Raw genomic sequence first — 26,368 nt, 5'->3', positions numbered from 1 at the left:
GTCTTATTTCATTCAATGTGTCAGTTTAGATAAAAAAAAGGCACACTGAAGCTTCTAGTTTGAGTGTCAGTGCCTGTAAGCTTGGGTTGCCTTCAATTATTCAAAAAAAAAAATAAACCCATCATCTGGATAAGATTTCCTCTGCATTGCAGATGTACGGGGTTGATCACCCTGCTACAGAAGAATTGTAAACTTAAAAAATGAAAAGATTGCTATCAAACATCACATTTCACTGACAGGCGCAAAATTGATTTTTTTTCTTTTGTTTTCTAGGTTTATGATATTTATGATCCTTTTCTCTTTTCCCCCCCTCATGAAAACCCCTGTTTTACCACCGACTGAGCCTGCAGAAATTGAAAAGCCACCGCAGATAATTCAGTTGCCACATCTACAAAAACAAAATCCATGTAATTAAATGAGAAGCAGGTTGAAGTAAGGACGGATGGGCAGCTCCGCTCTGTTCCTGTTTGCCTTCATGACCTTGTCTCTGGAGTGAGGTGTAGAGTTTCTGGTGGTCCTGGGGTCTGATGCCCCAGGCTCGCTCATGGTTTTGCGCCCACCCAGCGCTGACAGATTGTAAAGGAGGCAACACTTCAGACCTGAACTTGGCCCAGTCCTGCAGCACTCACTTGTCATATCCATCATCTCAGGGACCGGCTGATTGTCAGCATCCTGCTATATATGCACACAGCCCCATGACTTACAGTTTTAATATTTCATGGCAACAGTGATCACAGATATGCCAGGTTGTGTGTGTAATTGCACATAGTCAGTTTATTTGATGAATGTTTGGCTCGTTGGCACATAAACCAGCTGTGATAACTCAATGTTTTGTTGATTTCTGTCTATTTTGTTTGTTTTCTAAAACTCAAATCAGCCAAGTATATAATAGCTGCCACTATTAGAACAGAAGGGAAAATGCACATTTTATTTTTAGAGGATCCACGCCAGTTGTAGCGGTACCGGAGCCCACTCAGTCTGGATGACAAAAATTACTCCCACACAATGTGAATGTTTCTGTTGTTTTAGGAAATGTTTGTCTGAATTTGGAGGAAATCCTGACAGCTTTTCTGTCTGTTTCATGAGCCACATTTAAATCTCTCAGGACATTTGTTGCTATGATTTATGGAAATGGCATGTAGTTCCAGGTAGTTGCAACACCTGCATGACTCAGCAATCATCTGCTTCATATGTGAAATCTCTCTCTCTCTCTCTCTCTCTCTCTCTCTCTCTCTCTCTCTCTCTCTCTCTCTCTCTCTCTCTCTCTCTCTCTCTCTCTCTCTCTCTCTCTCTCTCTCTCTCTCCATTTTTGGAACCATTTTCCCAGGGGCTAAAAGAAAGGATAAGGCAAACGTTAGCTTGCGCAGCCAAGAAGCTTCGTTATACCTGCGCCAAAAGCTGGAGCAGAGATGGACGGTTTGATTTCTGTTTGTTTGATTGTGTTTCTCATTAATATTAATTATAAACAAACAAATAAATCATTTTGAAGCTAGGTGGGAAATTGCAGTGGGGGAAAGGATTCCTTGATTTTGTGTAAATTATGATTGAGTGGACATCTTCATACCAGTCCTGTCCACAGAGCAGCTATGCTGACACCAAACTGAACTCTGGCCCGCAAAGCATTTTTATGTGGCCCGCTAGATAAATATCAGAAATATATTAAAATTGACCTGCTGGCTGATTTTACCGCAAAGACTACAACTCCCATGATGCTTTGTGGCGTTAGCGCAGAGCCGAAGCACCCCCTCCCTTGTGTTTTTTTCAGCGTCTGATGCCGCTGTCTCGGACAAACTAAACACTCCTCTCACTCAGCTATTTGCCGACGTTGAAGCCCAGAAACTGAGATTTTAACCACTCAGTAATGTGTTCACGACTGAAAGAGAAAGTTTTCCAACTAACTTCCAGACAGAGCCGATATAACTCCAGCGAGCAGCGACACTCTCAAATCAGCATGACTCTGTGGCTGCTGTAGTTGTTATTTTCCTCCCAGAAACACAACAACATGGTCAAGCTGCTCAGATGCTCTCCATGTTCATCAGCACAAACCCATGTGAGCACCTGTTGTCATCTAATGTTGTCATTATTATGATGAAGATGAACAAAACAACAGGAGTCTCCTCCTCAGCTCATCAATCCCATGAGCTTGAACAGGTGAGCATCACAGTAAACCAGGGGAGCAAACTGAGCTTTAAATATTTTCGGTTTTCTGCTCCAAAACATGAAAGTTAACAGGTGAGATGTTGCATTTTCATTTAAGATAAAATGGTATTTTATTTTGTTGTTGGCCCGTGAGAAAAGATTTAACCTACAGTAAACAGGAAGTGGAAAGGCTGCAGATAGATGAATAGAATAGAAAATCCCTTCATTGTTCCTCAGTGGGGAAAGCTAGATGTCACAGCAGCGATGACACTTATTACAAGAGGAAAAAAGGAGAATAAAAAATAAGAAAAATGAATAAACAAGAAAACATACATCCTGAATAGATTTTAAAAATGCTGATTATACCACAAGTAATGAACACCACTGATGCCTTTTATTTAAAACTGACTTGCTCGTGTGTAATTTGGTTATTCCACATTCAGTGTTAATGCAGAAATAAGTTTCTTTCCAAATTAAAAGGTTCAAAATTGCATATATGTTGATAAAGAAAATGTGCAAATTTGCCGTCACTTTTTCAAAAAATATTAAGTTTGGCCCTCGACTCCGTCCCAGAGTTTCATTTCGGCCCCGTGTGAGTTTGAATTTGACACCCCTGCCTTACGCAGTCATTTATGCAGGAATGGGAGAAGACCATCTCGAAAAACCCTCTTCAGATTAAACAAACTCCAGGTGGTGGACATGAGGATAAAAAACGGTCATTACGTGCCAGAACACAAAGCAGATTTGATTGTAAGACAGTTAATATAAATGAAACTGTAGAAAATATAACTTTCCTTACACTTTAAGTTATGAGCTTATTGTTTCAAAATACATGTTTTAAAGATGAGAGCCTTAAATAAGCATAATATATGTAAGTATTTATGTAGGTATATTATCAAAAAGTACTAATTATTAGACTTAACAAGCATAGTACACTTTTTTATCTGACCTAAAATAATGAGTACAAGTTTTATTTCCATCTGATTGGCTAATAGCAAAACATTTAAAGAAGAACAAAAGTTGTTTTAGATTAAACCACGTTTGTATGTATTTATGTATTTAAATACATGTTTTTGTTGTTGGGTTTAGAAATCTTTTAAAGTACTCAGGCTGTCTAATTCCTATTTGAGAGTGGCCTCCCTTTCGTTTGGCTCTATGAAGTCAAGGCAGCTTTATCTAATAACACGTTTCATACACAGAAACAATTCAAGGTGCTGTCCAGGAGCAAGAACATTAAAATCAACGTGACAACATAGAGCTGGACGATACAGAAAAAAAGTCTTTCAATAAAAACAAAACCATATTGGCTGATATCATTAATTATTGAAAACTATATGAATAATGTCAAAAATCTATTTTTTGTGCAGCTCTGGCCCTCTTAGGCCACAACTTTATGATAAAACAAGTTGGTTACGTTACCAGACTTACTTTTTATCGATTCTCTGTTGCAAACCGCCGTTGTTTGTTTTTTGTCAGACTTCACACTGGTGGAGTGCTGTAACATTTTTTCATGACAATTTCTTCCACCTCCCCTTGCTACATCTTGTTTAAGTCCCATTGCTATCTGGTTAGGTTTGAGAGGGCAGAGCTTGGTGATGAAGTGTGCTTGGGTCTGTGTTTTGATTGGTTGTGTGTAAGTAATGACTAGTATGAAGCTACCCAATAGGCTAATGGAAAAAGGAAACTTTTATTCATCCATTTGTTCCCTATTGAACCACATGTCGTTATTGTATTAATGTCCAGCCCTAATAAAACATCAGATTTTAAAGTCAGATTTTAAATTCATAAAAGCACAAATAAAAATTGTTTTAAAAAGTAGATAAAAAAGACTAAGTTTGTGAGCAGTTACAGTGCAAAGGCTGATGAATACTTTAAATTTTCAATTTTGAATTAAAAGTTACTAGAGTTGGGGTATTTAGCTAAAAGCAGCTTCACCATGTTTGGTTCTGGCCCAGGGTTCTACCAGCGATGGTTTCCTAAGGATCTCAGAGCTCTGCTGTATATACCGTAAGGAGATCCAACATGTATTCTTGCCCAATGCCATTGAGTGATTTATATATTAGTAGAAGCACTTTGAAATCGATTCTGTAGTTTACTGGTAACCAGTAAGAATAGGAGTGATGTGCTCGGTTTTCTGGGTTTCTTTTAAGACTCTAGCAGCAGCATTTTTTTGTATAAAGCATTTTTTTTTACATTTTATCTGGATTCATGTGGATAAAATAAGAGAAAATAAAGAAACGCCCATCGCTGAGTCACAAGTCTAATAATCATAGATTAGATGAAATACAGTTGGCCCCAAATCAAATCATGATTAAACTCTAAATAAAGGAGTTTTCTGGTAATTTTTTCCTTCATTGTAAATTGTTGCCAACTTAGTATTTTTGATTTTAGATTTTTTAGGTACTTTCTATCAAATGAAATCACAACTCATTATTTTATATCATTCACACTCAGCCCTCGGCGAACAGCAAATCCCATCTTGAAGGACAGAAATCTGATTACAAAGACCCCTCTGTGCGAACTACAGCAACCTGGTCTGCAGCTGCAGGGCAAAGCTGCTCTTCCTCCTTCCTCATGTCATGTTTTTGCAAACGTTACACATGGGAATTAGGCCTGAGTGCATTCATCTCAGCAATGATGGCATCTATATTAGGATGACAAATTTGTTCCTGTCACCTGGTGAGGGACTGGGACTGCATGTCAAGATGCAGGTGAAGTCAGGAAGACAGTGATTTGTGGCCAAGCTGCATATCTTCTCTTCTGCTTGTGCTCTCTTTCTCCAAACACACAACATGCTGCTGATATCCGTCATCTATTTTGGGGTTTTGAGGAAAGGGAACACTAAAATTGAAGATTTGCAGAGCCTGTTTAGACCGAAGCAAACGATTTCCCTGGGTTGATAAATGTTTGTATGTGAGCATTTATAAGGAAAGCACCATGATTACAAGCCATTTGCTGGTAATTGTTATGCCCCCTTCATTCGCCAGCTTATTCTTAGTGTATGATATTCCTCCTGGGCAGTTTTCTGCTCTCAAGCCAGATTACTACCAATGCGAGGCGCAAACGCACACAGAGCTCCAGATTCGATTTCAGATAACAAAAATATCAGGGCATCCAGAGGGGAAAACGGTTCAGCGACGACAGATTCCATTTTTTTCTGAGAAGTGTGAAAGCAAGGATAAGGAGGAGCGATGGAGTCGACCATGTAATATACTTCCATGGAACTGCACGGGGAAGAAAGGAAAGAAACAGGACAACTCAAGGGGGAGTGTAGGAGGGAGATGGAAACAGATAGCGTTTTATGAATATCATAGTCAGATTTTATCAGTTAGAGCTTCCAGCTAACCGAAAGCATCCAGCCTGCTTGTGTAATCTGCTGTACACTACTTGGCAGCTGCTCCGACACCGTGGGGTGAGTAGAGCTCATATTGTATGCAAATTATTTATAGATTCCCAGTAATAAAAAATGAGCACAAGGCTAAATAAGAAATAAAAATATCAGCTGTTTATCATATGGAAAACAGAATGTCTGAAGTTGTCTGAAAGGATGAATTAGGCACAAGTCACACATGTTTCAATCTGAGTCAGTGATGGACGTGGTGACAGTGTGACGCAGACACTGACTGACTGAGAAATGGACTCGGCGTTTCTTCCTACGCAGCTACACAACTCACCCGGTTGCTTTGCTGCCTGAGACATATCCATCTAGAATTTGCATTAAGCCCAGGCAGATGACTATTGCTGGAGAATGAGCTGATTGGGGACCCGAGAGAGGTGGGGGTGTGGTGGTGGTGGTGGTGGGGGGCTTGACTAACATCTACAAAGCTGTTCCTTGAAGCAGCCACATTGAAAAGAGTCCATACAAAGCACAAGTCCCAGAGAGGGAATGTATTAAACAAGGGCAGAGGTATGCACGCATTACCATTTGGTTCTATTTGCAGAACTTGTCTACATCCTTTAATAACGAAGTACACCTCCATACTCTCAACACTAGCGCATACTTGTCCCTTCGTATCCTTTTCTTAAAAGCAGCCTTTCATTTTGCATAGCAGCAGCTTTTATTGGTTCATACAAACGACATGCTGCAAGCTTTAAAATGCAACAAAGAAACCCAGATATGATTTAGTCTGCAGAAATGCATCAGTGGTGGCTGGTGAAAAATATTCTTGGTGGGGCTATGTGTGAAATATTTCCCTTCTTAGTCCATTATGAGTATTAAAATTACTAGTTGGAAAATGACTGATATTCCAAAACAACCCTTCTCCAAATCAGCTAAAATACTAGAGCAGGCCTGAACAACCGCAGTCCATAATGTCCATTTTTGTCCCCATTCCCATATTATTTACTTACTGCTCCGCACCCCTAAAATGATCTGAGAGGGGGAGCGAGCTTTTGTGTACGTTGCTCCTCACCTTTGGAATGCACTCCCTCTCACCATATGAGTCTTCAACGGTCTCGGTTCTCAAGTCTAGACCGAAGACTCACTTTTATAATTTGGCTTTTGGACAGTGATTTCTTTTATGCTTGGTTTTACTGGTTTTGAGCTACTATATTTATCATTGTGTTTTTATAATTCTTATAGTCGATTTGTGCAAACTTCAAAGGACATTACTCAACTACACCAGTAGGTGGCAGTGACACAAAATTGAAATTGAAGTCAATATAATGGCGTCAACATTATAAAATTATTAAATAAGAAAAATAAAATAATTTTACTGCAGCAACTACCAGTATAATTTAACTTAATTTATATAAAACAACAGTGAGTGAGTGAGTGAGTGAGTGAGTGAGTGAGTGAGTGAGTGAGTGAGTGAGTGAGAGAGTAAGTGAGTGAGAGAGAGGAAGGGGGAAAAATCTAAATAAACTTACAATACATAGCCTATATATATTTACAATGGTGGTGCCCTAGTGCCCCCTATAGACAAGTGAGAGAGAGAGAGAGAGAGAGAGAGAGAGAGAGAGAGAGAGAGAGAGAGAGAGAGAGAGAGAGAGAGAGAGAGAGAGGACCAGCAGGGGCACTGTCGGTCAGCGCCCCAGAGGCAGTAAGTTCTGTGCTGCTGATTGGCCAAAAAAATTCCAGTTCTCACTAGAAACCAAACATGATTGGCTGTTTAACTGCAGTTCAGGGGCGCTTTTTCCAGAGCTCAATATATGAAATTAGTAAGGCCCGTCCATACGTAGCCGGGGATCTGCCAAAACGTAGATATTTTTCTACGCTTTGGCCTGTCATCCACACGAAAACGGATCTTTTTAAAAACTCCGGCCAAAGTGAAGATCTGCATTTTCTCCGTTTTGGGTGTCTGCGTGTGGACAGACAAAACCGGAGTTTTAAGGTCCGCAACGTCACTTTCCGCGACAAAAAATGCTGACATCACGTGTGTGACCTGTGTTTACACTAGCCGACAGCATGGATGCCCTCAGAGCTGCGCTCGCTTTATCAATTGTCCAAGCGCTTTTTGCTGGTTTGTTTTTGCGAGCGGAATTACTGCTCCTTGCGGAAGACCACAGACGAAGGACGAGGTTAAGAACGGGGGAAGTACTGCCGCCTACAGGTCTGGCATGTCCTTAACAACGTATTTATCCGGGTACGTGTGGACAGAGTTTTTTTTTTAAATGAGGTGGTGTGGATGCAAGTTTTTGGAGGGGCGGACATTCGTTTAAAAAAAACCCCGGCTATGTGTGGACTAGGCCTTAGTCTGTTGGAGGAAATTTACTGTTTATTAAGAGCAAGCTGGTGAAAATGATGTGTAAAAGATTCAGACACCATGTAGGCACACACAATTAATCACAACTGATACACTTATAGTAAATATATTCATATATAGGCTATTTATTGTAGGTTTATTTAGATTTTTCCCCCTTCAAGTCAGCAATGGTGGTGCCCTAGTGCCCCCTATGGACAAGCCACCACCAAACTGTATGTAAACCATTGTGGGTTTTTTTTCTGAGTAGAAATGTGTTTTCCTTGGAAACTCTACACCTTCACACTGCATGCTGTGAGTTTACGAGGTGCACAGAGCTGCCTCCCAGCCTCTTGTTAGACTGTCTAGGGTGTGGCGACTTAAGCCCTGGAAGATGTATGGCAAGGCAGAAACATGTCGGTATCAGGGGAGGAGATGGAAAGCCTCAGACCTTTCTTTTTTTTAATGACTCTGATACTCAGCCGGAGGTCCACATGCAGCTGCTACTGTTGTTGTTGTTGTTTTAAATAAAGTAAACCTTTTCCCCCAAGAGGGAATGTGTCTCATTGTAGAGAAAGTGCAAACAGCTGCTTGCTTTGGCCAGTTTTGCTTTATAGCATTTAAAGATACAGTTATTCAGACGTAATTGCTACTGGGAAATGTCAGCTATTTTCAAAGGAGGTTTTGGTGCTCTGAAGTTTACCTTTCAGGATGTTTCATTCAGCATGTACAGTTTGTATAAAAATTTAATTGCATAGATTTAAAATTAGGGGTTACGATGCTAATGTGGACATCAGGTGAAATGTTCTCTGCAGAACTGAAAATGATAAAGGCTGTTAGAATTAAACAACCCATTATACTAAATAACATTCTATTGGTAAGACTTTTGGTTTGCATCACACAAACATGATGTCTGACTTAAAGAAGACATATTTTAGCTCTATTTTAGAGTTATGATAGTTCTGTGGTCCATACAAAACACGTTCATGAAGTTTTTTGCATAAAATCTTTCTCACGTAAAGTGATTTTAGTTTTATTCTTGATGTTTTCAGTACCTTCCATAATGAGTTGTTTCAGGGCTCTGCAACTTTAGAAATAACCTGTTGCTGGCCACGCCCACTCAGTCCCCTGCTTAGGCTGTGTCTGCCACACTTGAAAAATGGCAGCAAAGAGAAGCTCAATCTAGCCCTAACCACTGATCGGGCCTCGACAGGTCAGGGGTAGCTCTTCTTTGACATCAGGACAAGGGGACCATTCAAATGGCTCATAGAAGCATATGGAACTCGGAGGTGGGGGGGATGGGCGTGCACTCAGGAATGTTGACCGTTTTGCTGTTATGAGAGCGGCGAACGGGGTAACACTCTTGCGGCAGAGGTTATGAATGACCTACGGTGGCATTCTGCTTTACATCTTGGATGTCTTCAGTCTGCCTCTGAAGGAGCTGTCCATGGACTCCACAGAGGAATGCAGTGGATGGGAGGGGTTTTCCAAGATGGTGGTCATCTTCACCACAATCCTCTTTTCACCCATCTTCTCAAATAATTGTGTAGAGTAACTGAATCTCGTGAAGACCCATTTGGTATCATAAAAGCATGCAAAAAGTGAGATTTGCATAATACATCTCACACAACATGTTACTACCAAATGCATCATGTATGAGAGAAAAATAAATCCTCTATCAATATAGCAAACTTACTTTTTAACACAAATGCTGTTGTGTGTATTAGGCGTTGACCATGACCAAGAATAGTGGTATGCAAGCTTGGTGAAATCGAGCCCTATTGTAGCTTCCCACCAATCCTCTACCTAGAACATGTCTTTTTTATTTTTAGAAATATTTTTTAAGGGATTTGTAAATCCGTGTAAAAAATAAAAGCATGTCATTCCTCTTCAGAATCAAGAAAAGCCCCATTTCCACCCAGATGGTTATTCCCTACTCCTCATCACTCCAGCCTGAATAGCTGTGACAATCTGTTGTGTCACTATGAAACCAGAGTTGTTGGTTTTTTCTCAGCTAAGTGTTACAGAGACAACCGAGAGAAATGGGATGTTTTGAACATACATACTCCATGTTATATATAGCGTTTGTGGCTAGCCTTTCTGTGATATCGATAACGTCATCTCATTGTCTTTCAGTCTTGCACAGCCATATTCGTGAGGGTGTATGATGTTGACAGCTTGTCAGGCCAGCAGTAGGAAGAGTGTGGGCGAAGGCCAGGCAATACACAGGGCTGACTTCACAGTCTGAGAGGCCCACATGCCTTCATTATTCTGTTGGAATCTATTGAGCATCTGGGACTAAATTATTCATCAACATCGACCTAGTTCCAGGGTGCTAAGTTAGATACTCAGTTGTCATCAGGCATGCTGATAAGAGTGGTGGCTGCTGCTTTCTGATAGCTGCCATGGGTAAATAGAGACTACAGTGGAAGGATCCTAAAAGGTTTGAGCCTCCATTTTATTGTTAGAAATTGCAGTTTTGTATAGCAGAGCCCTGTAGGTGGGTTCCTCTCAGCAAAAGAACAAAAAGCCAAGCGTTATCCCGCATCTAACCGTGATCCCTGTCCCGCCGCCTCCCTCTACCTCTCCTCGTTGGCTCTCTAATGATGTGTTGCTGCTAGACTGAAGCTCAGGACAACAAACTCCATCCAATTAGTCTGTTGTGCACACTGCTGTTCCGGTCAGATATGGACCCTAAGGGGCTGCTATCAGTGTAAGAGGGAGCCAGCATGACAAATAACACCACATGTTCTGATCAGTGACACACAGACGATACGGATTCCTCAGATTTTGGGAGTTTGCTCAAGGTATCAATCAAGACTTCAAAGGTGCAATATGTAAGAATGAAGTAAGAATTACAACCTGTGGTCAAATTTGGTTACTGCAGTCCATTTTCCTAAGCAGGTCAGCGGCAGAATATTTTAGATGATAAGCAAAGATGAGTCTTACACAGTAAGTTGATAAGTAGACAAATAAAGTTAAAGTCCCATTAGTCATCAAGCTGGTGAAATTACATCTCTGCATTTGAACTATCCTTGTGAGGAAAGATGAGCTGCAGCTGTGGCTGCACTCAGAAACTATTTGGTTGTTCAACACCGCCCCCAAAATCAAAATCCAACCCCTTAAAGCTGAAAATCAACTAGGGATGCATTGGGTACCATTTTCAAAGTCTTTGGTATGACCTGACCAGGATTTGAACCCCAATCTCCCAATCTCAGGGTGGACACTCATACCACTATCACGGGAATATTTCTCTGGCATTGGTGTAAGTGTGGTTGTCTGCATCTTGCTGTTAGCTTGCTGTTGTAGTTCTTAACCACTCACTGAAGGAAGTAAAATGCCACAAGTCACTCGTTATTCACTTCACACTTACATTCTGCTGTAATGTTGAGTTGCTGCCATTTGAAAAAGAAGCTTGAAATAGTTTTAGACATGACTATTTTGCTTCTAATTCACCTTTGGCATTGTTGGCTCAACGTTAGCCTCTAGCCTGCTTCACTCGATGTTAGAGCAAAGATGCTTTGGCTTCGTAGGGGTACAAGAAATGACTTCTGGGTCGCTCCTGTTTACTGGCTTTGGTTCTTTAAACAACTCTAGCTTTTTGCCGGCCGTGTTTGAACTACAAATGCCGGTTCTGCAGTGTTAGCTCGGGGGAGACACGACAGCCTCACACTCACTGATGGGAAGCGGTAGCTACGTCTCTCCTTCCTATATTTTCAAAAGACACAAACTGACAACCCCCCAGTTGGCTGATAATGAAATCTGTTTCATTGTAAACTTCTTTCCAACACGATTTAGACGTTAGACTGGTTTGCGATTATTTCACTGGAGAATTCTTACAAATTGCTCCTTTAACTGCACTGTAGACTTGATGCAGTTGTTTGCAGGAATATTATGAGGCAATGAATCTAAAAAAAAATGCTTGTTGAAAATATTTTGTGATTTCTGTCAGAAGACACCTTCCACCTATGGTGACGTGACAAGGCTAGATCTTGAAGGATTTCAGCTTGCTGACGACCTGCCACAGCAGAGAGATCTTCAGTAGGCCAGGTGTTGTCAGATGGACTGAGAACAGAGCATGTTTAAGGTTCGTTCCTGCCTGGAGCGCTTTAGATGAGACGCCTCAGCACAGCTGATAATAGGGCTGTGCAAAGTGAATACTCACCACATGGAAAGAACATCATCTACAGTAAATGGGTGTTGCTTTGGATTTTCTTTTAGTTTGTTTTGTTTGTAATAGTTATTCGTCCTCTTATTCCTCCTATCCACTCATGTGTTTTCAAACGGGGTGTGTCTGAATCCAGGGATAGTATTTTTGTGAGTACTTGTCCTACCTGGTCCACTTAGGTCACATCTTTCCTCCACCACTGAGACCAGAAGTGAGTGGATGTGAATTTTTAGATGGTTTAGCCTTTATATTTATTGCCACCTAAACCTCCTATAACAACAGTGACGATACTTAACAGACGTTAAGCTGTTCTTTACCTGAAGATAAATGTTTATTTATTTTTTTCCACAATTTTTAAGGTGTGAACTAAAGAATGGCCAAAATAAAATACTATAACTCTTCGTACACTAGAAAAAAGGTCCCGGCACACTTATAGATAAAAATTTAAAGTGTCAGCACTGGTCCACTTAAACCAACTATTTTGAACTTGGCCTTTTCGCATCGCTGTGACTTAGTCACCCTTAAAATGCATACCTGGAAGGATGCACCATCAGGACACCCTCAGTCAAGAGATGGCTAAAGTTCAGTCTAACGCTAGCTCATTTCTTTTTTCTTGTCATCTACTAAACATGTTTTCTTCGATGAATATCTCAGGTTTTGTTTTAGTAACCTGACTATATCGTTTTCTCTGAATTTATGGTAATTTTTCTTTACCACGTCACCAACCACTCCTTGTGTTGGTAAAGTATGAAGACACGAAACACCATTCGTTGCTATAGAAATCACATGCTTGCATTGCAATATGCATGTCGTTATGTAAGATGTAAAAAAAAAAAAGAAAGTATAAGTTCAGTTGACAATTAATCAGTGATTATGCTTAGTGCCGTCATGAGATATATTTTTGGATTAATTAATTATCACCTGTAATTAATCTAATTAATCTCTTTTTTAATCTCACCTACAAGTGGCTGAGAAAGGCCCTCATTTTGATGTATTTTTATCTAAATTGATTACATTATAAGATTGATATACAACAACAGTAAACTGGCTTTATAAAGTCATTTATTGTTTAGCAAACTTCTAAACTTTCCTTCATCACCATGGCGAAGTAATTCTGTGCTCTTTTGTCAGTCTCAAATAATTAGTAATTAAATTTTTTTTTACTGTAATAGTCTAATTAGGATATTTCTCCTGCTTAATCCAACTCCTGCTTTAGATGTGTCTAAGTTAAAAAGGGTAACTATTTCCATAGAAACCAAACTTTAATGGTAACATTTAATAATGAGTTGTAAATTATGAATTTCTTTAATAATTTAGCACATAATACACCCCAATGTAAGAGATCTAAATAATTAATGCATTCTAAAAATTCTACTCAATTTGTACTTACTGATTAATTCCAAAACACACTCTCTAAAATAAAATATTATTAGAATCTAAGATTGTTTTTAGAATAAAATGATGGATAACGGTATTGAAAAAGTTTCAGGGAGAGAGACTAGGACACAATCCAGCTCTGCTCTCCTTTTATTGCTTTGTCTAAAAATAATGTTAGTGGGAGGGGGAGTTATTTTGTAGGATGTTTTCTTCTAATTGGTTGTATGCAATGAGAGCGTGAGGAAAGTGAGGACGAGATGGAAATCTGCAGGCTGTACAAACGGCATACGTGTATTTGTTATGATTATGTGCAGCCATTTTCTATTTCCAATCAATTCTAATTGATGACAACACTACGTATTTATCATTTGGAACAGTGAACTAGATAGTGTCAAATTCATATTTTTTTACCTGATCAGCATTGCAAGACGAAAGAAAGCTTTGAAATGTTAAGCTTATACTGGAACAAGAAAAAAAACAATAAAAAAAATTTCTAGCGGGGAAAAAATAAAGGCAAAGGAAACAGCAAGCATCCTCGGTGGAATACATTACCAGGACAGTAGAGGCATGCTTCAGATAAACCTTTCAGATGCCTTCAGTGTCCTCCTGACTTTCAGCTCGTCTCCAAAGAGACACGTTGTGTGCCAGAGAGCATTCATCAAATTAGACCAGTGAGAAAACAATGCGAAAACCCACAGCTCTCCACAGAGACGCGCTGACAGGCTATCACAGGGAAGGTGTCTCTTGCTCTCGAGCGCCGGGGCCGCAGCACAACCATTCCTCCCTGAGGAGAAGCCCTCCCCTTCCTCTATGCCTCCGTGGGCCAGCACTGGGGGTGTACAAGCATGGAGCATTCTAGTGAAGTCCCCTACTCCATATTGTAGCTAAAGGGAGTTTGTACTGGCCAGTCCACGGTGGTGGAGTTTTAGCACAGAACAGATAAGTGATTGTGGAGTTGTAGATAAGCTGGTGTCCAATAGTACGTGGCTGCTGACTAAGCCTTAGAGAGCACACACCGAGCGCTCTCTGCTCGGACATCTCATTACGGAGCGTCGTTATCAATCCTTACAGATCGAAAACCAGCATGACAGTACTAAGGAAAGCACAGGGCCACCTTTGGCTGAGTCAGGTAGGAATTTCCTGCCCTGTATCCCCTTTGATGGCTCAATAAGTGCAAGAGCCAAGGTCGGTCAATAGCCCTACGTCTAACTCCCATTTATAGAAATTGGCTTTTATTTGTGTCTTTGTATGTTATAGATCTAAATAATGTGGAAAGACAGCATTGAGAGTGCATCAACATTCATATTCTGTTTTTATTTTTTGTGAAGGGTTTCTCTCTATAGCATTTCTTTTTCCACTTTTCCAACTCTCTCCCCAGGTGTCCTCAGAGGAGTGAGCTCTGTGCTGCTCTGCAGAGGCAGATAAATGAGCTGTGCTGTAGGTTCACCGTGGCTTCAGCACTTTACAGCTAGATTAATGGTGCTTTGCAAACCCTGAGTCTTTGCTTTTAGCATTTCAGGAGTACCTTCATAAAATGAACCACAGGTACATCTTGTTTATAAACTCATCTACTGGGGGGATCTTTCCTGTGGGCTTGGTGCAGTTCCCACAAACTTTACTCAGTTTGCTGTTTTTCTATAAAACCTGGAAAGCTAGAAATACTTTTAAGAGCCTGTAATAATTATGATTTTGATTCAAAGTCACAGCAATGTTGGAACTATTACATTAATATCTAGTTCTGTGTACAATATTGCTTTAAAAAGAAGAATTTCTCCTTTCCTGGCATTTTATCCCATGGTGTCAGTTTTCATCTATGTGGCTAAATTGCATGGTAAGCCAAACACATTGAAGCTCCCATTGAATTGTCACAGGTAAAAAAAAGCAGCTAAGTCTTGGAGCAGGATGCCATGAATTGGTAATGTTATTGGATTTCAGCCAGGTCATGGGCACATGAGATGTTGACCTACACACTAATCCTGAAGGGCAGATGGCTCACCCGAAGTGAGCATTCATTTGTTTGTATTTTTTAGAGGCTTACATTAACTATGAACTATGTCTGATATTATCGGTATTAATACCTACCGTTATCAGTTTTTAATTGTTTAAACTGCAAGGCTATTGTGAAAACAAAGTAGCTTAAAAATTGTTTATGCCTCTTAAAGTTCTAACATAGTATAGCTATAAATATATTACGGAGATAAAAATAATGCATAAAGTGGTTCTCTCGGATTGATTAAAAACCTCCGCCAATAACATATATCGGACCGAAAGCAACCATTGGACGATCTGGTTGTCGGTTTCGCCAAAAGCACTGCACTTCCACGCATCTTTGTGTCCTCCATTCATTACGCACTTGCTTAATGAAAACATAAGTTATGGATCCCTCAGCCCTCCTCTCGGGTATCATTCCAGGGTCACATCCACCGGAACTAGAAACTCGCATTGAGAGCTCTCAACACCAGTCTCCATTTTCTAAGTCCAAACATCTTTTGTTGTCCGTGACTTCAAATAATGTTTTTCTTTTTGGGAATCTGGTAGTTTGTCCTAAAGTTGAAGTGGTAGCAGCCGTTGTTTCTCCTTACCGCTCATACCTGTGGTGTTCTGTTGCTAAATATGTGAGTAATGAGTGGAAAACCCTGGGAAGTGTAGCGGTTCGGTGAGAGCTACACCCGCATGGTTCAATCGTTGCGATTGGTCCAAAACGTCTTAGAGGCAGAGTTAGACTAGTGCAAGAGAACCACTTCAATTTGTTTTATCTCCACAACTTATTTATAGTATATGGTAAAATATAATTAAGAAGCATTCTGCAGAGTTGCCTTTGCACTTTAAGAGCCGTGATATTCTTGCTGTTTAACAAGACGTTTAAAATGGCTGCCACGCATTACTTGCATTGGTTTGAAGCATCTGTTCCCCCCCCCCCCCCCCCCCCCGAAAATGAACGCATCCAAACGCTGCAGTATAGAAGTAACCAGTAGGTGGAGAAAATGAACGAGACACTCACCATGGTGACTCCATCTCTGGTTTAGGTCTTTCACACCATCTTCGATACTGCTGCTGTCTTTTTTTTGTCGTGAACTCAAATGTTACTGATCAAATCCAGCTCTCTGTCTGGTCTTAGTAGTATAGTGCGCCCCCTAGTGGAACACCCCAGTACGACATGCTTTGCAGCAGCAAGTATGTGAACAAAGACACAGCCTGCTGCCAGCACCAACGCGAGGTCAAACAGCAAGTATTGCACGGCCATAAGAGTTAGACTATAATGGTATGTTGGATGTCAATAAAAACATCCCTGCTATGAGTGTAAAAGTGACAAAAAGAGCAAAATTTCACACAGGAATTGAACATCATTTATCAGTTTCACATCAATTATCAACATTTCTTTGGTAATTCCATTTTTGGTTCTTTTTTAAAACACAGGAAAGGTTTCTCTTTACCTTGCTAACGTTTCATTTGCCGACTGCAAAACCTCCTCAGAGCTGAGGCTGATGGTGGCGTCACTTCCTACTCCGTTTATCCGCGGGCAGCAGAGGACACTGTCGCCCTCTGCTGCCCGCCCTCCCCTCTCCGATGATGCAGTCGAAAAAAGAACCAAAAATGGAATTATCAACATTTCCAGGCTTTACAGATACATTATGCAAAGGAATTCTAAAACATAATCGTTTATCAGCAGGCAGCAGAGGACCACGTCGGCCTCTGCTGCCTGCGCTCCTCCAAATGGAGGAGGAAGTGACGCCGCTGTAATGAGATTGGGGGGGGGGGGGGGGGGGGGGTAAATTATGACCAATAAGATGTGATGGTTCATTCAACCATATGATTATTTAATGATTATTTAACTTATGAGTTGTAAAAGTTCACTTTTCATTCAGAGTGTGGAATCCTGCAGTCTTGTCAGAGGAAAACTTTGTTTGGGGACATAGGCTGACAATCTTGTCCTCATGGAATGTCAACAAGCACTGCAGTATCCTCTGGCTTGTGGAAGATAGAATTTAAAATCCGCTTAGAGAATGGAAGTATATCTGTAGATGACCGGTCACTATGTAGGTCACTATGTAGGTGAAAATTGACCCTTTCTGGACGTTACACCAACAACAACGGCAAAGCTCTGAGGAAGGCTACAACGTCCATCGAACCATCAGCAAAAAAGAACGTAAAAACAAGTCTTTTGATGTGTTAAAAAAACGAACCAAGTAATGCAGTTAGACGAAACACACAGACTGAACATACAGCAGATGAAATCAGACATTATCTTAAAGACAACAACATTTTATGTAATCATTTTTTAAATTCCTTGTCAATAATGAAGTTTATGGCCTCCTAATGCAGCTTTCTGACCTGCACGAGGAGACTGAAATTTTAAAATGAACACCTCCGCTGGTGTTATTCTATAGGGAGTTATTCTACATCTAGTATACTCCCACATCACACTGTTTCCTTCCCTACACAAAAATCTGAAGGGCGGACTTAAAGGAAGAAAGAAGGGATGTAGGAAGGAGAACGAGAGTGGTAAGGAAGGACGACTAGAGAGGCGGTATTGATTCCCTGAATTCCCGTACCTCTGCCAGTGAGTGTACTGTGTCAAGATCTCCTGCCAGGAAAAACAAATCACAAGGCAGAAGTGATGGATGTGGCACTCTAGGATCCGGCAGTTTTGCCATCTGGATGGCCAATGCTGTATATCAGCCTTGTGCACAGCAAATTAAATTTACATTTGGATGGCTTCCCCAGGCCTCACGCTTCACAGATGCACAGAAAACATCCCCCCACCGCCACCAGAAGACCCTTAATGAGTTTGATCTATCATAACCAGGTCTATTATGTAAAGATGATGTTGGACCTTGTTCAGAACGTCAGAATCATGTTACAGTCACAATAAAATCTCATTAGGAGCAGCCAAATGAATGTTCAGCAACATGACATCACCTTTTATTACCATAAGATGAATCGATGCTAATCCAACTAGCCAATGTTTCGATGCACAGTCAAACATTAGTGACATAAGAGCATAAATTCAATAAAAAACAGAGTCCATCTTCGTTTTAGGAACCGGTGTTCCCGTATTTGTTTATTTTGTGACCGTCACGCATACTCATTATGTACGATGAGTATCACGTGGAATAAAATCACTGGTAAAAAGGCACAAATGTTTTTGTTTTTTCCTGTTCATTTCTGAGGCAGCCTGTTCTTTTTTCCCACGAATGTGGGCCAAACTTTGTAGCAGCAGCTTATTCTGCTCAGCGGCACTTCATAACCAAAAATCTAACCTGGCGCTGGAGAGGCTGCCATGCTTAAATGAAATGACCTTTAACGCAGAGCCGATCAAATGGCCTCAGGCAAGACTGTAAAAGAACATTGCAGTATAATGTTTTACAGTGTTCCTTTTTTCTGCTCCACTGTTTGCCCTTTCCTTTTTGTCCAAGACGGTAAAACGTATTGTGTTTGGCAGGTGAGGAAGTGCCCTGAAAGCAGCTTAATATGGATTTGGTATACGAGTAGATGTGGCAGCAGAATATAAAGATTTGGGGTTTTCTCTTCTTTGTTTAGATGCCTATTCTGTAAAAGATACTAATTCACATTGAAAGAAGGAAGAGAAATATTGATTTAAACCACCGCTGCTGTGCACTTTCTTCTCCATCCTTTTTTTTTAAGCTTTCACGGCCCGTTGTCCTCTAAATGTCAGAGGTGTTTTTTGATGGCTCTTAACAATCCCTTGAAGGGCTTTGCAAAGCCACATGCTGAATCACAAATTGAGCATGTGAGTTGGCAATCGTGCTGTGAACCTCAACCTCCTCTGTTCTTAAGTAATCTGGTCTCATTTCTGTACGGATGCCGGTGCTTAGGAAGGAATGGTGCAGCTGCTACTGTGCCAGGCGGCGTGTGGTCGTGTAGACACATGAATCCAGCTGCCAAACAATGTCTGGATTCACATCTTCCCCGCTCTCTAGAAACGCCACTATTGGTACCTCTGAGTGGGAATCGACTTACCTCACTGATGCAGCTGAAGGAGTCCCTACCCTCACCTGCCTGCCGTGTGCTTCTCTCTTTTCAGACAACTGACGACTTGCTGGTGGCTTCAGCCGAGTGTCCAAGCGATGATGAGGACATTGATCCCTGTGGTGAGCCGAGCTCAGGTGGGTTAGGTTAGTCATCTCTTTTTTATTCTACTTCTCTCTTGATGTGTCACTTTGTCTTTGTGCGTCATAGCCCACCCCCATCAAGCCACTACAGGCTAGCCTGCAGTGTTGAAATGAGCAGATTAGAGTTGTACTTAAAGCTTCAAAACTTCACAGAACTCCTTTTTTCCTGGCTTAAGTTGACTGATATGAATGATTGTTCATTATTTCAGGCTGAGGAGGAGTCTTTCTACCTATTTTAAGCAGATTTTTTTTGTTGTTGTGCACATGATAGTGATCAAGAAAACACAATATTTTATAATTATATTAATTTGTGGTTGCAATGTTCAGTAATCCTACTTAAAATACTATTTAACAAGTGGCACAGCCGTTAAGGCACTTCAGGTTAAAGAAAATTTCCAAAATGTTTTTTTTTTTTTTACTTTTTATTTATGAAATGTGATCTATCACTCTGAGTTGTACATGCAAATTAAAAGGTGAAAAAGGTTTTCTACCCCTGTTTTCTGCATTAGCCGCCGATTAGAAAAGCCAGTCCATTAAAGATCACATTGAAAATTAGCATTAATGGACTCACCCACGTTTGCTCGTGATGGGGTTTAGCTTCCAGGGGGAAAGCAGAGCACGCTAAAGTCGAAGTCTCATCATCATCACACAGGTGACATTTATCTCCACATTTTACCCATTTGATGTTTTATCTTCACAAATAACACAAGCCTGAAGTAGTTTTGCTGTGTGGTGGAGTTGCTAATGCTAACCGTTAGCGTCTACAACTAGCATCTAATCAGCTGTCATGTGCAAAGATTGGTAAGCAGATGAATGCTAACGTATATCTGACGTACATCTTTTTCTAATCCGAGCCTTTCCCAGTCTATTTTCTATCGGCGGCCATTGCAAGAAATAAGGGTAGAAGACTATTTTCACATTCCTCCTGCATGTGATACCGATTGTATTCAAAAAATTACAAGTAAAAACGATTTCTCAGTGAATTAGACCTGCAGTGTGAATGTGGATGGAGGATTCCTGGTTTGCATAAAACTACTCTAATCTCACCTGTCACCGCTGTTCATGCAAACACTGTTTATTGACAACATTCAGTTGAGAAATACATGGCTGTTTGCAAAGAACTCAATGGTGAAGATTATCTTGGTTGATCATCTCACTCCTCCTATTGCAGTGTCACAATAATTAATGACCCCATGCATAAAAACAGCAATGTCTTTTATGTCTTTTATAGCATTTGCATGAACTGGGATAAGGTTTTGAGACTTGGCATTAGTAGTTGGCAGTGATCCATCTTGTCCGGCTATTAGCTGTAAAATCTTACAGAACCTGAACTGAAGTTTTTTTTTAAACAACAGAAATCTTCACATTCACTTTTATTTGACAAGGGATGATTTTAATTTCCCGTCTCGAGCATTTACCTGTAAATCTCATTAGGAATAGATGTCACCAAGGGCAAGCGTTCATGCAAAAACTGATAAACACTTATAGGATTATAAACGAGACAAGGGGCTCCTTCCATAACTAAAGGACCCTTCTCTGTTAAATTTAAAAGCCTAATAAATCTAGTTTGTTATCACGTCTGTCACGCTTCATTTCATCAAACCCTGGTTTGTTTATAGTCTTTTTTAGAGTTGCATGCAGAACTAAAACTCCATGCTGCTTAATGTGTTTTGCATACATGAAAGCAGCTGGTGTTCCTATTTTCCTCCTTTTTTTCCCTTCCTGGTTGTTTGCATGTGCACCTACAGTTTTTGTGTCAACGTGCATGCATAGACAGCAGCTCTCGGGGTTTGATACAAAGCAGCAGTTGTAATTAGAAAACCTTTGTGACTTTAACACATAATGAACAAAGACGGTAAACCCAGAGAGGACCATGAGGCGAGACTTTTACAGATGTGAACAGCTTCCCCACTGTTAATTAAATTCTACAGCAGGCAGCTAAGTTCATCCTGTTGTTTCACTATTGGTCACTATGGTTACGTGCAACTTCCTTTACAGATTATCACTGAGGCAAATTTCAGGGTTTATTTTTTTCAGTGAACAATACAGCGTGCTTGGACTATGATCCAAGAGCCCAGATAAATCTGCCCCCAAAAAATATAAAATGCACTTATCGCTTCCCCAAAGTGTTTAAAAAGCAGCCGCTCAGCTTTCCTCTGAGAAACTATGATTGTAAATCTGTTTGTTCCCTGCAAATCGGAAACTTTTAATCTCTTTCCTGTGCCACACATGGCGGGCAATTAGTGCTAACCCTAGCTCGTGACTATGAAAAGAGGGATTTTCACATGCATTCTAAAGTGGTGAAAAACACAGAGAACAATTAAGTCCAAACTCAAGGCACCCCACTTCTTTTAAATGTGCTATTGATCAGTGTGTGGTCATAAAACCTCCACCGAATTAATGTCTGCCTCTCGGCAAAGACTATCTGCTCTCTAGTCTGCTTCTCAACATTATTCTTCACCATCTCTGCTCGTTTCTTACAGTCTTTATTTTATAGTAACACGGGCAGTTTCATAATAAGTGATTCCAGCGTACATCTGACACCTCGGGCACGTCCCCAGAAGGGCCGAGAACCAATTCACACAAACATCTTGCATTATCGTAGCTTTTGACAAGGGCATCTGCCAAAACATCAGCTGTAAACAGCGTGATGCTTTCGGGATTCATCCTCTCGGTGCACAGTATTCCTCTCCTTCTGCGATCACTGAGGGGGGATTTGACACCGGAGCCGCGGCCTCCCAGGGTGGCAGCTGTCTAACACTGTATCCTGATTAACATCTACGTTCAGAAGAGATTCATATGCTCGGCCAAGCTGGCCACGTTCCACACAGAAAAGATAGACTGTCACTGATAAGGCAAGGCTTCCTCGTGTTGCTTTTAAACCAGCGACTTCTTTAACAGCAGCCTTTCATGTCTGGTGATTCTAAACATTGCTGCTAATACCAACCTTGGTGCTCTTGCTTCACAGCCTACAGATAAGCTACGATAATGTTAATGCATAAGCGATCCCAAGAGGTGAGCTCTGAAACAGACTATTATGTGAGCTATTTGCAGACCAAGGTCAGCTCTAGCTCGTCCCGTATCTCACCGGAGTCATGTCCCCCGGCGGTCGCTATCAGCTATTCAAAGACATGAATTGGGTAAACTTACTTATTGCCGAGCTTTATTACCCTTACTTCCGGAAAGCATGGGAGAGCAGAGCTTATCACCTGGCAGGATTCAGATTAGATCACACTGCACCAAATTGAATCCTCCCCACTGGTTCGGGGAAACCGCGGAGGAATACACAGGCCCATGATGCTGCAACACATCTGATTTGTAATAAGAGGACTGTTCCAGATTGTGCATAGCCATGTCTCTGTCAGGTAAATATGATCGGGGGACGCGATTGCAGCGTCTTTGCGCTGTTTGGTGTGCGCTAAAAGCTTCAAACTGGAAAAGAAAAAGAAGCTAAAACAAACGATCTGCATGATGGCCTCACCTCAAAAGCTTGCATTTATCTTAATCAAGTTCTACATTTCCCTGAAAGAACATAAAAAAGCTGATTATGTAAGGGGCAATATAAAGCCCTGGCCAATCATCTGGAGAAAATATAGATGTAGACTTGGATGTGTGAAAATAGCCCAGTGAACAGTCTGGCAAGATCACGGCTGGCTCTGATTTTCCAGCACTAACCGGAGTTTTCATGGGGAAGGTAATGGAAGGGGTTGTTGCAGAGCTGCATGGGGTCAGATGGAGCGGATGCCTCTTACCTACCTGCTTCATCTCATTGGCGTCATGCAGACCGATGATGGTGGGGGGGCGCTCATGCACCGTGAACCACATCCAAGGTTACATGGATACATCCCGCCTTTGTTCCATAACCCCCCCCCCCGGATAAATCAAATTCCACACAACAGATGTGATTGCTTCTTACACCTTTGGCTCAATAATGATTTCTTGGTAAAGGAAGTTTGATGTAATCATTTTTCTTCTTCACCTGAAAATGACCATCTCCCAGCTTTGTTCCAATTGTATTACTATACCATATAATTTTGTTCACCTACAATTTTCCCTGATAATCTTTGCATCTTGTCACAACAACAATTTGCCACTTTTGAAAATATATTTATTTGCTTTCTAGATGGTGGATGAGTAGATGGCTCATATCTGCACGGAGGCAAATTGTTGCAGCTTTTTTGTAGTAAAATCTAGCTGGCAGAATGAGTAAAGCTCACAAATTAACATATGTGTTGTATTTCTTTAAGCTGCACTAAAAAAATAAAAACACGGACTCAACTTCTTTGCCAGGAAGCGAAATGTACAGTTCACATTTAGGGTGTGTCACAATTTAAAGGTGATACTTATGGTATTAAGATATATCAATATTTTGTTATTAATAAACATGGAGGAAAGAGAATATTGTGATTTTAGATGGTAAAATCAATATATTATTGACCTCTATTCATTTTGAGGGATAGTGTACAATAGTTTGCAATTTAACACCTTCTTCACCTCCTATTTTTAGAGTCATCTGTTACCAATAAACAGATAAAATGTACACTAAATTATTGCAAGTTTTACTGACAAAACCTTATAAAACCTTTAAAGTTTTTTCACAGGCATCACAATAGATTTATTTTACAAGTTGGTTTTATTATTAAAACTCTAATTTTGTTAGAAACATTTAAAAAATGAAATGTGAATTTTTCTTAACCAAGTTGTGCCAACTGGTTTCACTAAGCCTAACTTAATCTAAGTTAACCTAGCTTAGGCTACGTTCACACTGAAGCTAAAAGCGCATTAAATCTGCCTTTTTTTCCCCACACGCACGAGCCGTATCTCATTTTTTATGCGATCCGTGTCACTTGAATATGTAGTACTAATTCCGACACATATCTGATGTTTTTGAAAGCGACTGCAGTCTGAACAGTTTTGTTGCATTAAATCAGTCTCCTACGTCACTGAGTCAGCAGAGGTGAGCGTCATGTGTGGATGTTCCTGGGGAGAGGTGCTGACAGAAGGGTTTAGGAGTCTGTCTGGGCATCGTGTTTTAAGTTTAGGAATTAAAAATACAAGAAATAATGTGAACGGGACCGGGAGCTCTTCAGAAGTTGGCTTACGTTGTTGAGATTATTGATTAACTGAAAATATCTTTAAATGGTTTGACTTTTTCTGTCATTTTGTTGAACTGAGAAGAAAAATCCTAAATATAACTAAATATCCAGACCACAGAAAAGCTGTATTGTAGCACAAACCCACCTTAAGTTTGTAGGGCAGAATAAAGTTAGGAAAACAACAGTGGAACATGGGTTTCTAGTGAAAAAACTTTCATTTTGCCATGTGAGTAACAACTAAATGGCACCAACTGTTAGGAAACCTAAAGGATTGATGGGGAGTGGAGCACATGTAACAAGCATGCATTTCTGTTTATCGAGAGGTAGAGTTGCATTTTTCTGCCTTCAGAGTCACAATTTTTGCACTGCATTCAAATAATTGACTCCACAGAAATCGTGGTGAAGAAAGATGAAGGAAATTATGGACCTCCAAAAGTGTTTTAAATAAATAAATATTACATTATAAAATATGTCTGCATAAATACTAGACAACTGTGTAATCTGACAATGAAATTGTAAAATAACAGCATGTTATGTAAAAACCTAACCGCAATAATATTTAATATTTTTTCATTAATGTCAAACTTTATTCACAAGGTAGTTTTTCCAAAATAATTCAAATTATTATGAAGATGTTTTTATTTAATTATTTCAGGCAGATTGGTTCGGCGTCTGCAGTGATGCGGACGCTGAGCCGATCTGTCGTGGTGAAGAGGGAGCTGAGCCAGAAAGCCAGGCTCTGGATTTACCGGTCGATCTACGTCCCAATCCTCACCTATGGTCATGAGCTTTGGGCAATGACCGAAAGAACGAGATCGCGGATACAAGCGGCCGAAATGAGTTTCCTCCGTAGGGTGGCCGGGCTCAGCCTTAGAGATAGGGTGAGGAGCTCGGACATTCGGGAGGGACTCGAAGTAGAACCGCTGCTCCTCCGGATGGAAAGGAGTCAGTTGAGGTGGTTTGGGCATCTGGTCAGGATGCCTCCTGGACGCCTCCCTGGGGCGGTGTTTCGGGCATGTCCTGCCGGCAGAAGGCCCCCGGGTCGACCCAGGACACGTTGGAGAGGTTACATCTCCAATCTGGTCCGGGAACGCCTTGGGGTCCTGCCGGAGGAGCTGGTGGAGAAGGCCGGGGAGAGGACGGTCTGGAGCTCCCTAGTTGGGATGCTGCCCCTGCGACCCGGACCCGGATAAGTGGAGGAAGACGACGACGAGATTTTATTATACAACTACCTTTTCACAAAGTCTGCTTTGATTTAACAAGAAAGATTTTTTCCGAAGGCTGATTTATGAAACTTTTCAGCAGAATGTTGTAGTCTGTCAATCAGGACGGTGGGTGTGACCTGCAAAACCACTGGCTTAACAATAATCTGTAAACATTATTTAGCTTGCTTGGATATTGGCTCTCCACATGCCAATTAGTACAAAGGAATTTGTATTGCACCTTCTGATCTAAGCAGCCAATCATAAACTGACTCCACCCTGTTTCTTTTGATTGACAAACTAAGGCAATCGGCAAAAAATGGTCATTAGGAAATAAATCAGCTATAGGGGAAAAAACGCTATTATGAAATCAATTTGACTTTGTGAAAAGGATGTTTTGTAATAAAAACTGAAATAACTATATAAAAATGCCTCATTAATAATTTGCATTATAGGACAAAATTTACCTCTTAAAGTTTAATGAGCAGGTTTTAAAAGATGAGTGAAAAATATTTCATAATATTGAGCTTAGATATTTATATAACATTCTGATATTTCACAATTTCATTGT

The 26,368-nt window shown here is 40.6% G+C and overlaps 1 protein-coding gene across 25 annotated transcripts in view; it reads left to right on the top strand.

Moving 5' to 3' along the window:
• LOC107375745 (neurexin-1a) overlaps positions 1-26,368 on the top strand; it is a 462,507-nt gene that overhangs the window by 418,251 nt on the left and 17,888 nt on the right. For 17 of the 25 annotated variants that reach the window (XM_070542354.1, XM_070542368.1, XM_070542364.1 and 14 more), the window contains one exon: positions 19,412-19,502. In XM_070542354.1, the coding sequence (XP_070398455.1) occupies positions 19,412-19,502 (91 nt within the window). Of the gene's footprint in view, positions 1-4,806; positions 5,552-19,411; positions 19,503-26,368 lie in introns of those variants that run through there. The other 8 variants (XM_070542374.1, XM_070542373.1, XM_070542375.1 and 5 more) reach the window with 3 other exon arrangements.

This window comes from Nothobranchius furzeri, chromosome 12 (genome assembly GCF_043380555.1).
Source record: "Nothobranchius furzeri strain GRZ-AD chromosome 12, NfurGRZ-RIMD1, whole genome shotgun sequence".
Taxonomy (NCBI): Eukaryota; Metazoa; Chordata; class Actinopteri; order Cyprinodontiformes; family Nothobranchiidae; genus Nothobranchius; species Nothobranchius furzeri.
This window is presented reverse-complemented; position numbering and strand designations above follow the sequence as displayed.